The following is a 13,441-nucleotide window of genomic DNA, read 5'->3' as shown; positions in this document are numbered from 1 at the left end:
GAAATATGAAAAGTGTTGCACGTAGAATAACACAGTAAACTTTAAAGTGTTTACCATGACCCTCTTAAAATGACTTGTCCCCAGTTTCAAAATCTATTTCCAATTACATTTAGAGAAATTCCGAGTGAATTTTTCGAACATTCAGTGATATCCTTCTTATTGCACATCTTTTTTTCTTTCTAAACAAAAATATCATTCAAATCATCAATGCGACCCTAATTAGGCTCTTAATATTTCAAATACACCCTTAATTGCGAAATTGTAATCTTATGTAAATCAACTCTTAAAAGATTATTACATAATTCTAATTTTAAAAACTCTATATCTAGTTTTCCTTTTACTTCGCAAACTCATAATACATTCTAGCGTCATCAATGCGACCCTAATTAGGCTCTTAATATTTCAAATACACCCTTAATTGCGAAATTGTAATCTTATGTAAATCAACTCTTAAAAGATTATTACATAATTCTAATTTTAAAAACTCTATATCTAGTTTTCCTTTTACTTCGCAAACTCATAATACATTCTAGCGTCATGGTAATTTATTGTTATATTTATTTATTTTTTATTTCTTATTAATAGAATAATCCTTCCTTAATTACGCCGTAAGGCGTTCCCTCTGAGATCAACTTCCTTAATTGCCACGGTGTAATTCTCTGAACCATTCGATCCTATGTTAGACGATTGAAAAGTTACAGACCATTCGATCAATAATTGCATACCGTTCGATAAATAATTAGGATAAAAAAAACGTTACAGATTCTTGTTACGCCGTAAGGCGTTCCCTCTGAGATCAACTTCCTTAATTGCCACGGTGTAATTCTCTGAACCATTCGATCCTATGTTAGACGATTGAAAAGTTACAGACCGTTCGATCAATAATTGCATACCGTTCGATAAATAATTAGGATAAAAAAAACGTTACAGATTCTTGTAATCGGTGAACAAAACGTTACAAATTACAGAGAATGCAGTTTAAAGTTAGCAGCGATGGGGGTTTCAAGACAATAGCAGCCATCTTTCAGTGCACTTCAGTCCGGTGCATACACACAGAGGAAGAATTCACCGAGGAATTGCTGCTGAAACCCCTGCCAGACCGCAAAGTTTTGGCCCACTTCCACTTCACTAACAGCTTGCCTCTCCCGAAGATCCATGGCCGTCACCACAAGCTTTTTCCCAAAGCCATTTACCAGCTGGTAAGTACACGATGCCATTTCTGGGTGCCAAGTTTGAAAGATTTGTAAATGAAACACTTCAGAAAAATTGAAATCATTTGAGAGCATGGTATTGTTCGAGCTAAATTATTGTCCATGCAGTGATGCGATACAACAGATAAAAAAATTTAGTGATTTTGCTTTAAAGAACTTTTATTTTTTTGAGAGGATCTTGATTCTTGCCCTAAACCAGACATGGCAGTCAGAGCATGTAAGGATTTATTTTTGTTATTTTAATTTTTCCTGTAGGTTTTAGGTCTAAATTTGAAAATGTTATTTTTCCCTGTTTAATTTTGTTATTGTCCTCTGCTTTATGGTGTTTGTGCGGATATTGCAGTGCAAGTTTCAGATGTCCCCAGTTTCGATGGCTTAACAGAGCCTGGTGGAATAAATTACACACAGCAGCATACTCAGACATTAATCGATCGTTTGTGGGATGGTAAGTCTTAATTTTCATGGATTTTTACCGCCAGGTTCCCTCAAGCTCAGGCCGAACCGCTGATTGAAGAGCTGAATTTGACTCCGGGAATCGCAGAACCGGAAGAGGAATACGACGTCGGCCCTCGTTTGGTTGAAAGCAGTCTCAATTTGGATATTAATGGGACTCGGAAAAGAACGCCAGTCTAGAAGAACTCGGTCATCATGTCGGATATTTTCGCCTCGAACACTCGCACGCTGCGAAGTAAGTGTTAGGAAGATTTTTGAGAAACTATATAGAGGCATTTATTTAGATTGGGTCTGTGAGGAAAACGATTAAATAATTAATCGATATAATGGTTTCGTAGTTTTTTTTTTAATCGAAGAAATTTGTTTGGAGCAGCTCTGCTCTGAAGTCTATAAAGTCGTCTTCTGGATATAAGACAAAACTCGTAGGGACCAAACCTGGTCACCTAACTATCCGTCTTTAGAACCAGAACACATCCATCTTTAGAACTATAATGTTTTGGTAGTTTAAAATACCATTAATGTAAACTTTGTTTATTGGATAAAATTTGGGGAAAATCTTGGGTTTAATCGAATTCGAAAGGCGCAAAGGTCTGGTGTTCTGTAACGGCGTTGATGGACGTTAGATAATGAACAAAATAATTATTAGCTTCATTATGTGTCTGATAGATCCCTTTAGGTCGTTGCTTAGCTGGGATTATGCGAGTGTTCTTTTCTTTTTGTTTCTTTAAATATTCTCTTCAATTTAAATCTGTTCAATTCGACTCTACCTTTTATAATATGTTTATCAAATATTCCCAACTTGATGTGCTGAAATGGGATAAAAAAAGGGGTGCATTGAGTGATGTTCACGGTATTGATTGCTGGTTGAAACCAGAGTATGAGTCGCATAGCATATCATTAGATCCATGGTTTCACTGGGTAATCAGGATTTTCTGTAAGGCCATTCGTTCCAAGAGTGCTCTGGCTCAAACACAATTAACATTTCCAAGATTTCCAATCTGCTTATCCCAAGACTGCTCTGGCTCAAAACACAATTAACATTTCCATTCTACTTATCCTAATTAATGCCAAGTTCATGTCCACGTTGGTGTCAAATATACGCTCCTATCCACTGAACAAGAATGCGTTTATTGGGAATTAACTTTTACCCATTTTATTATAGCTTTTCAGGAGTAGCCTTGGCACTCTTACAGGAAAACATCATACACCATACAGACTTTTGATTATTACTCCTTGGTTCTGCCTTATTTCCGGGCACCAATCTGGCAATCATCGGGATTCTGCATGGTGTTTAAGGATTTCTCTTCTGCAACATATTATTTTTCTGATTGTGCTTTGAGTTTCATTGATATATTTTTCTGATTGTGCTTCTGAGTTTTATTGATATTTTATTTTGATAATTCCTGAATATTAATATAATCATGGGTATCCTATTCATGAGACTGAAACTTCAACCAAAGAAGTGCTGTAGTAAAACTGTCTGCCGACATGCATGCTTTATGAAGTACAAAAATGAAGGTAAACGTCTTCTCAAGCAACCTTTTCTCTCACAAACTGATGCTAAATGTCTATGTGCTTTTGCATCAACACGGCCTAAGTATTTATATATATCAGCTGCTTGCAACCTCAACCTCAATGGAGATAGGGATAATGTCTAAAGCTAATTTCTTTTAAGATGATTCTCTCCACGAAAAAGCCATTGTAGAGGTATGTTATCCCTATTTCAAAATTTCTCATGAGAAGAGAATTTTTATCGTTCTGATTTTTTATCGTGCTTACCCAGTTGTGGTTGTTCATTTGATTCTGTGCAAATCTATTTTAATATTGAATAGCTGACGTGAGCTTGCCCCTTATAGCTTTACGTTATGCAAGTTATGCAACTTATCTAGGCAAGTAGATACATTATACATGTGAGGCTTCATACCGTGAGTAAACTGACCCGCTTAATTCTTGCCCAGTTGTGGCTGTTTATTTCATCTTGGATACCATCCTTTTTTATTGAATAGGCTATGTGAGCTTGCCCCTTTATTTATGGTTTTCGATGCATGAACTTTTCAAGATATCAGTGACAACTTTTCAAGATATCAGTGACAAGGGATGCATGTTTTTATTCCTACATCTTTCCTCACTACCTATAGTTTAGAAATAACATTGCTAGAATGGAAACGATCATGTAGAGTGCATCTAAAGAATAATCCTCTATCCTGTAGTCAGCAAAGTAGAAAAATGTGAAAAACGCTCTTTGCAATGAGAAAATGCATTTCAATGTGTGGGTGAGAGAGAGCTCGAGGTAGGGAAGTATTTACTGTTAATTGAATTTAAGTATTTATATCCTTTTCTTTCCTAAAGCAGAAGGCATTAGAAGGTATTAATTGAGTGAACTAGCAACAGGTTTGTGACAAATGGTTACACTGACACATTTGTTATGTCTAGGATGTTCTACTTCTTCTTCGAGTCACGGGGAAGCAAAGCGGATGACCCTGTTGTTCTTTGGATGACTGGAGGCCCTGGTTGTAGCAGTGAATTGGTTGTCTTCTATGAAAATGGGCCTTTCAAGATTACAGACAATTTAACTCTGGTCTGGAATGAGTATGGATGGGACAAGGTATTCTGTCTTTTGTGTTAGTTTCAAGTGTTTTTTGTTATTTTTTTAATGTTTGAGATAGTATTACAAGTTTTAAACGTTTTTGTGCACAAGATCGATTCCATTTTCAGCCCTATTCCTGAATATAAGATTGGATCCACTTGAGTATTTTATCTGCCAATCATGGTTTATTACAGGTTAATGAGTAGAACGTATTTTGATGTATTTGAAATTTGTCTTAAAATAATGCTTTCATTAGTGGTTAAAAAGAGTATGGCATTTCTGCATTGTTTGATTTTTTTGCTTATGGGGTACTGTGTTATATTTGCACTAGGTAATCATGATAGAGGAAAACTTTAGAAATTTGTCATATATTTGAAATTTGAAGTCTCAACGGATAGTCATCATCAACTTGTATTTGTGGTTTTCAGTAATTTATATTTATATAAAGCATAGTTTGATTTGCAAACAACCAGGAGCGCTTTGCTATGAAGATCATAGAGCATAGAGACTTTGATTTATAAACTAAATTAGAAATAAAATATAAATGGGATTTTCCTGTGTATCAAGTTGAAAAATGGAATTCTATATTTCCATCTAGTACAAGTCCAACAAAAGTGCAATTGCCATCGTTGTTTGTTCTCTCTCTTACCATGATTTGAGGTGCTATACAATTCCGAAGGGTTTATAACTTTATATTGGTTAGATATATGCATGTTTTTATAGTTTTTCAACATACATATATATTTTAACATGTACATATATAGTCTGCTGTTGTACCGAAGGGTGGCCAATTCATTTTCTTCAATGCAACTTCCTTCGTTGGGAACCCTGGATTGTGTGGGCTGTATCTGGGACCTTGCATAGTTCAGCCCAATTCGCCGCATGCTCATGTTAAGGGTTCTTTGATTTCTTTCACTGTAAAGCTGGTTCTGGTCATAGGTTTGCTATTATGCTCACTGGTTTTTGCCTCTGCTGCCATCATCAAAGCCAGGGAAGAGTCCATTTCAAATGGAAACGCATTACGGCGTAACTAGATGGTGATTTATGGTGATTTAAAATGAGTGTTTTTGAAAAAAAAATCTAAAATATAGAAAAATCAACTACAGATAAAATGAAATTGGAACCCAAATGACTGCTTAAATGTATGCCGCATACAAGCATCCGTTATCTGGTAAATCTATAACATTTCGAGTCATATTTTTCAAAGAAACTCAGCGGGTTCATCAGTTACTTACTTATAAATGCCGGGTTTGACCAGAATTAAGATCGAGTTCGTGTTGTTGGCTGGAACTGCATTGATGGCGTCCTGCACTGTTGTAAAATCGCCATTGCCCTTTTCCTTGGCTACCACTATAACTCTGCCCGCTATATCGTTCAGTTTTCGATATCGTGCAAGAAACAAACCGATAACGGCCAATCTGTTGGCGTTAGACATCATGGAATTATATAACAACCGCACCAGATCGAGGCGAGATTTGCAAGGAAAATTGATGATATTCCGCAAAACACGTAGTTAGATGGGAACTGAAACATTGCATGAGAGATCCAGTACGGATGAATGGTATATATAAGCAGAAGGCAAAGTATACTCCCTTATATGCCACCGTGTCTTATTTTCGACCATTGATCTGACGTGTTGGACGATTAAAAGAGATTGTGCCCTTGGATCAGATCGAATTCGAAAGGCGCAAAGGTCTGGTGTTCTGTAACGGCGTTGATGGACGTTAGATAATGAACAAAATAATTATTAGCTTCATTATGTGTCTGATAGATCCCTTTAGGTCGTTGCTTAGCTGGGATTATGCGAGTGTTCTTTTCTTTTTGTTTCTTTAAATATTCTCTTCAATTTAAATCTGTTCAATTCGACTCTACCTTTTATAATATGTTTATCAAATATTCCCAACTTGGTGTGCTGAAATGGGATAAAAAAAGGGGTGCATTGAGTGATGTTCACGGTATTGATTGCTGGTTGAAACCAGAGTATGAGTCGCATAGCATATCATTAGATCCATGGTTTCACTGGGTAATCAGGATTTTCTGTAAGGCCATTCGTTCCAAGAGTGCTCTGGCTCAAACACAATTAACATTTCCAAGATTTCCAATCTGCTTATCCCAAGACTGCTCTGGCTCAAAACACAATTAACATTTCCATTCTACTTATCCTAATTAATGCCAAGTTCATGTCCACGTTGGTGTCAAATATACGCTCCTATCCACTGAACAAGAATGCGTTTATTGGGAATTAACTTTTACCCATTTTATTATAGCTTTTCAGGAGTAGCCTTGGCACTCTTACAGGAAAACATCATACACCATACAGACTTTTGATTATTACTCCTTGGTTCTGCCTTATTTCCGGGCACCAATCTGGCAATCATCGGGATTCTGCATGGTGTTTAAGGATTTCTCTTCTGCAACATATTATTTTTCTGATTGTGCTTTGAGTTTCATTGATATATTTTTCTGATTGTGCTTCTGAGTTTTATTGATATTTTATTTTGATAATTCCTGAATATTAATATAATCATGGGTATCCTATTCATGAGACTGAAACTTAAACCAAACAAGTGCTGTAGTAAAACTGTCTGCCGACATGCATGCTTTATGAAGTACAAAAATGAAGGTAAACGTCTTCTCAAGCAACCTTTTCTCTCACAAAGTGATGCTAAATGTCTATGTGCTTTTGCATCAACACGGCCTAAGTATTTATATATATCAGCTGCTTGCAACCTCAACCTCAATGGAGATAGGGATAATGTCTAAAGCTAATTGCTTTTAAGATGATTCTCTCCACGAAAAAGCCATTGTAGAGGTATGTTATCCCTATTTCCAAAATTTCTCATGAGAAGAGAATTTTTATCGTTCTGATTTTTTATCGTGCTTACCCAGTTGTGGTTGTTCATTTGATTCTGTGCAAATCTATTTTAATATTGAATAGCTGACGTGAGCTTGCCCCTTATAGCTTTACGTTATGCAAGTTATGCAACTTATCTAGGCAAGTAGATACATTATACATGTGAGGCTTCATACCGTGAGTAAACTGACCCGCTTAATTCTTACCCAGTTGTGGCTGTTTATTTCATCCTGGATACCATCCTTTTTTATTGAATAGGCTATGTGAGCTTGCCCCTTTATTTATGGTTTTCGATGCATGAACTTTTCAAGATATCAGTGACAACTTTTCAAGATATCAGTGACAAGGGATGCATGTTTTTATTCCTACATCTTTCCTCACTACCTATAGTTTAGAAATAACATTGCTAGAATGGAAACGATCATGTAGAGTGCATCTAAAGAATAATCCTCTATCCTGTAGTCAGCAAAGTAGAAAAATGTGAAAAACGCTCTTTGCAATGAGAAAATGCATTTCAATGTGTGGGTGAGAGAGAGCTCGAGGTAGGGAAGTATTTACTGTTAATTGAATTTAAGTATTTATATCCTTTTCTTTCCTAAATCAAAAGGCATTAGAAGGTATTAATTGAGTGAACTAGCAACAGGTTTGTGACAAATGGTTACACTGACACATTTGTTATGTCTAGGATGTTCTACTTCTTCTTCGAGTCACGGGAAAGCAAAGCGGATGACCCTGTTGTTCTTTGGATGACTGGAGGCCCTGGTTGTAGCAGTGAATTGGCTGTCTTCTATGAAAATGGGCCTTTCAAGATTACAGACAATTTAACTCTGGTCTGGAATGAGTATGGATGGGACAAGGTATTCTGTCTTTTGTGTTAGTTTCAAGTGTTTTTTGTTATTTTTTTAATGTTTGAGATAGTATTACAAGTTTTAAACGTTTTTGTGCACAAGATCGATTCCATTTTCAGCCCTATTCCTGAATATAAGATTGGATCCACTTGAGTATTTTATCTGCCAATCATGGTTTCTTACAGGTTAATGAGTAGAACGTATTTTGATGTATTTGAAATTTGTCTTAAAATAATGCTTTCATTAGTGGTTAAAAAGAGTATGGCATTTCTGCATTGTTTGATTTTTTTGCTTATGGGGTACTGTGTTATATTTGCACTAGGTAATCATGATAGAGGAAAACTTTAGAAATTTGTCATATATTTGAAATTTGAAGTCTCAACGGATAGTCTTAGCAGAGGAAACCACAATTTAATTCATTGAGAATGCCTAGGGCAAGCATTCAAGAGACTATTTTAGATTTTATTTAATTTACAATTTGTGAAATCTATGGTCAAAGAAATAATCATGTTAATGGGAAAAGAGAAAAATTGAAAAACACTTCTTAGCCAACCCACTGATTTTTGCTACTATTAATGTCATGAATGTGAATGGACTCAAAGGCTGGTTTGATAGAGAAACCGCCATTTAGAACACCATAGAACTTATGACAGTATTTACTTGCAATTTGCCCAAGCAGTTACCAGTGATCGAATTAGTCATGGCTTTCAATCTCTCCATATTGATTCTGTGATTCATCAAGTTTTAGTTTTTGCCTTCTTGAAAATGGACTATTATGAGTATGGTTCACTATTCTATTAAATTTGAAAATTTGCATTTGAAAATGCGGTGTTTGACGTTTTAGAAATCTGGTTACTGTAGATTCTAGACATGTGTGTTTCAAGGTATTATGCTATTATGTTTGTAACTTTGTAGGATATATTCATATTTTATGATGAAGGCTGACAAATGTTGCTGAATAATATATACCGCGATTATGCATGGGAAATTCTCCTGCATACTGATGCAGATATTGTGCGTCTAATAACCATCTCGGGGTTCCTAATGAATGACCTTAATATAAGACACTGACAAAATGTGTCATTGTACCAAACATAGACACTTTTGAGTAGGGTATTGGGCCTAAGTCTCTTGATGCTTGCTATTATAAGATTCTTGTAATGCATTTCATTGTTGAGAGTTTCAATGGAAACATGCGGATTATATATGAAGATTGAAGGATAAGACATTGGCAGAATGTGTCATGGTTCCATAGAGAGACACTTTCGACTTCGGTATTGGGTCTAAGTCTCTTGATTGCTTGATATAAGATTCTTGTAATGCATGTTATTGTGGGGAGTTTCAATGGAAACACGCGGATTATAAATGAAGATTGCAGCCAAAAAGCAATGCTACCTATGATAAATTTATAATATATAACCAGGGGAAAATCAGGTGCAGAAAACTTACTTCAAAATCAATGGCTAAATTTGTTTGAAATTTTGAATGCAGAAGTTTTGTAACTAAGCACGGTTGGCTTTTTAATTATCCCAAAGGAGGGAAGAAGTCACATTTCTCATGCTTTAAAAACCTAATATAGTGAGGTCAAGGTTGATGTATCTTGTCCTGCAGAATGGGATTGTGCTGTGAATGGCTCAAATGATATTGGCCTGGGAATGACATATTGTGCACCATGCTTTTTAGATATTTTGTTAAACCGCATCATAGATATGTACTTTTCTGAATTGTATAATATCTGGATTTCTGTCCTATTATCACTCATTGATGATGAATGTAGTGGTTCACCTAAAGTCTGAACTGTTTTGTATGATCACCGTGTTTCTATGTTATTTTGTATAAATTATTTGTTATAACTATTTTCAATTTATGTACCCTTTCGTATAACTTGAAAAGGATCATTTTGTGTTGTGAAGACTCAAGATCTTGAATATAATATGTTGGTGACTTGGCAGGCATCAAATATCATTTTTGTGGATCAACCTACTGGAACCGGATTTAGTTACAGCACTGATGTACGTGTATAAATTATTTGTTATAACTATTTTCAATTTATGTACCCTTTCGTATAACTTGAAAAGGATCATTTTGTGTTGTGAAGACTCAAGATCTTGAATATAATATGTTGGTGACTTGGCAGGCATCAAATATCATTTTTGTGGATCAACCTACTGGAACCGGATTTAGTTATAGCACTGATGTACGTGACCTCCGTTACGATGAGAAGGGTGTTAGTAATGATATGTATGACTTTTTACAGGTATGTTTCATTTCTTCCACAAATGATGTATTTGATAAGTACTTAGTGTAGAGTTGGAAAATGGTTTTTTCCCAATTAGCTGTTTAACCATTTTGTGGATGGCCCATGTACAAGTTCAAAAATTTCAGTTTGTAAGTAAAAAAAACTTGTAGTTGTTTGTCAACGAATGCAGATACTTTAATGAGTTTTGTACAAACTTGTAGTTGCTTGTCAACGAATGCAGACTTCTGACTTTAATAAGTTTTACCGATATCTGCTAGGCATTTTTTGAAAAACACCCAGAGTATGCAAAGAATGACTTCTTTATCACCGGAGAGTCATATGCTGGACACTACATTCCGGCAGTTACAAGCAGGGTCCACCAAGGAAACAAAGACAATGAGGGTCTTCCAATAAATTTGAAGGTATAGCGTGTCACATTATTTTGCTTTGTTGCGATTTATTTTTTGTGTTATCTGGCTTATTACATTTGTGCTCGTCTATATGGAGGTCAAAGAGACAACTATAATTGATGGGCATGTGTATCCATTCTATTTTTACGCCTTAAGGCGTTCCCTCTGAGATCAACTTCCTTAATTGCCACCTTGTACTTCTCTGAACCATTCGATCCTATGTTAGACGATTGAAAAGTTACAGACTGTTCTATCGATAATTGCATACCGTTCGATAAATAATTAGGATAAAAAAAAACGTTACAGATTCTTGTAATCGGTGAACAAAACGTTACAAATTACAGAGAATGCAGTTTAAGGTTAGCAGCGATGGGGGTTTCAAGACAATAGCAGCCATCTTTCAGTGCACTTCAGTACGGTGCATACACACAGAGTAAGAATTCACCGAGGAATTGCTGTTGAAACCCCTGCCAGACCGCAAAGTTTTGGCCCACTTCCACTTCACTAACAGCTTGCCTCTCATGAAGATCCATGGCCGCCACCACAAGCTTTTTCCCAAAGCCATTTACCAGCTGGTAAGTACACGATGCCATTTCTCGGTGCCAAGTTTGAAAGATTTGTAAATGAAACACTTCAGAAAAATTGAAATCATTTGAGAGCATGGTATTGTTTGAGCTAAATTATTGTCCATGCAGTGATGCGATACAGCAGAGAAAAAAATTGATGAAACCCAGGCCGCTCCCAGGATCCAACTACCAGGATCGTTCTCTAGTCATGCATATAAAGCTTGATTCATGGCTTGTAATCTCATGATTACACAACAAACCGAGATTGTTTGTCATACCAGCTATAAAACCCATAATTGTTAACTCGCAACGCCATGGAACCCATACTTTATAACCTACGGCATTCTTCTCCAATTCTTAACAGAAACATACAATATGTCATGCGCATACCCACTTACTACATCCATAAGAATTCTTTGGTACCGCGCCGGTTAAGATCTGGCTTATAAACAAAAGCTCAAGGTATATTTATATTGCCTTTACGTTAAACAAAATATGGGCATCGGAACACAGGTATTGCTTACCATCTATAATGCTTATATACACTTCTATTCCCGCACACAATTTCGGTCAACGCATATAGGTAATTCGCCCGCAGTTCGGATAGCTCAACCCACGGCTGTCTGCATACACTTTTCCCACGGGTTATATGTTCGCCAAGTTCTCCACTTATGCCATCCTTCCACCGTTCTCTGCCTTTAATGGATACGACGGGCCTTCAAAGGTCAACGCAGATGCGTTGATTGCAATCTCTACCAGCATTATATAACGGCGCTGCAAGGATTGATTATGATGGACATATGCCTCTGCAATCATAAAATCTAACCGCAAGTATACGAATATTCAAAAGGAATTTAAACATGAAATACGTAGAGAATATATTTCCCTTACACCACGCGCTGTATGTTATCACACCAATTACCACACACTGGCTCGGCGATGATTCAACTATGGACTCGAATGTCATTGTTAACGCAGAGGATAACAATTATAACCTCCAGATTCGCATAGATATATTACCAACACGGAACTTATTCCGATTAATAAATATATTCACCCCAAGGCTATGATTCAACGCTGATGGCTGTAGATATATACGCCCTCCATACAGTGCGCCAGTGAATATACCACTCAGAGCGCAGGCACAACACACATCCTCAACAATTAACCGTGCATACACAGCATTAGAATTTGCTGTCCACCGCTACTTAATGAAACTACAAGCGCCACCGCAAAATAAGAATCAAAGCACCAGTTACGCCATCAACCATTAGTCTCTTTTCCGTTAAGGGCGGAGATCTTCACGGAATAATAACTGTGTACATTCACCTAATTTAACTGTTGAGACCCGTCAGCATCTATTCGTTCAAGCAATCGATCAACATATGAGCATATAAACCACAGTTGCTCATTAAAATTAGGATCCATCAGCACACATTGATTTCAACATTGTATAAACACAAATTTCACAATCATGTCCATGCAAATCATACTTATATTCACATAAAACAAATATTCACAAGAGTTGTACATTCATGGCCAGATATGCAAATCCATGGCCCTTTTACAAACTGCTGAAGGCTTAAAGCTTTGCTGATCAAGCCTGTTCTCAATTAACCTCTCTCACAATCTCTAATGTCTTTTTGTCACAAAAATCCCTCCTATTTATACAATTTAAAAAAATCATTTAATTAAATGCTCAATCTCTTAAAATCCTCAACAAACCCCTAAATTTCTCAACATCCCTAAAGGATAGGTTTTTATCCCTAAAATCCTTCAATTTATTAAATTTACTCATATCCTTTTATTAATAAAAAGATATTTACATAAATCCTCACCTTCTCCTATTTAATTCAAATTAATTAATAAAATATTAAAAATCATCACACCCCATATTTACAAATGGAGAAAAAGGTCTTGATGCTCCTGCATCAAAAATTTAGTGATTTTGCTTTAAAGAACTTTTATTTTTTTGAGAGGATCTTGATTCTAACTGGTAAATTTATTATAATTTTATTATCTAACTAATTTAAAGAGTTGTTTTTTGAGATTAAAAAAAAAATCTCATAAAAATTTATTGAAATCACAAATACTCAAATTTTTTATTAAAATTACACATTTCTAAAATTTTCCAAAATACCAAACCCTTGTAAAATCCAAAAAAAACAATTGAAATAACACAACTCAAAATTTGTATACAGATTTTTTTTCGTCAAATTTGAATTTCTTATATTTACGCCGTAAGGCGTTCCCTCTGAGAAAGACATCCCTAA

General features: G+C 35.8%; 1 protein-coding gene across 4 annotated transcripts; it reads left to right on the top strand.

Annotated features, from left to right (window-relative positions):
- The first annotated feature begins 855 nt into the window (after window positions 1-855).
- LOC149262185 (serine carboxypeptidase 3-like) lies at window positions 856-12,890 on the top strand. 4 transcript variants are annotated; one of them, XM_089423554.1, is made up of 8 exons: window positions 1,060-1,199; window positions 1,555-1,656; window positions 1,753-1,899; window positions 4,098-4,269; window positions 7,791-7,962; window positions 9,906-9,965; window positions 10,091-10,210; window positions 10,471-12,890. In XM_089423554.1, the coding sequence occupies exons 4-8, from the start codon at window positions 4,250-4,252 to the stop codon at window positions 10,618-10,620; spliced, it is 522 nt and encodes a 173-aa protein (XP_089279680.1). In that variant the 5' UTR covers window positions 1,060-1,199; window positions 1,555-1,656; window positions 1,753-1,899; window positions 4,098-4,249; the 3' UTR covers window positions 10,621-12,890. The 4 variants fall into 4 exon arrangements, with proteins under 4 accessions (XP_089279673.1, XP_089279680.1, XP_089279677.1 ...); XM_089423551.1 differs by having other exon boundaries at window positions 1,555-1,899; XM_089423563.1 differs by lacking the exon at window positions 4,098-4,269 and having other exon boundaries at window positions 1,555-1,899.
- The last annotated feature ends 551 nt before the right edge of the window (window positions 12,891-13,441 follow it).

The sequence above is a fragment of the Pinus tabuliformis genome, chromosome 6, assembly GCF_031772625.1.
Source record: "Pinus tabuliformis cultivar Carrire ecotype Pingquan chromosome 6, CPIR1, whole genome shotgun sequence".
In the NCBI taxonomy this organism is placed as follows: domain Eukaryota; kingdom Viridiplantae; phylum Streptophyta; class Pinopsida; order Pinales; family Pinaceae; genus Pinus; species Pinus tabuliformis.
Note: the sequence above shows the minus strand (reverse complement) of the source record. Positions and strands in the feature narration are given on the sequence as shown.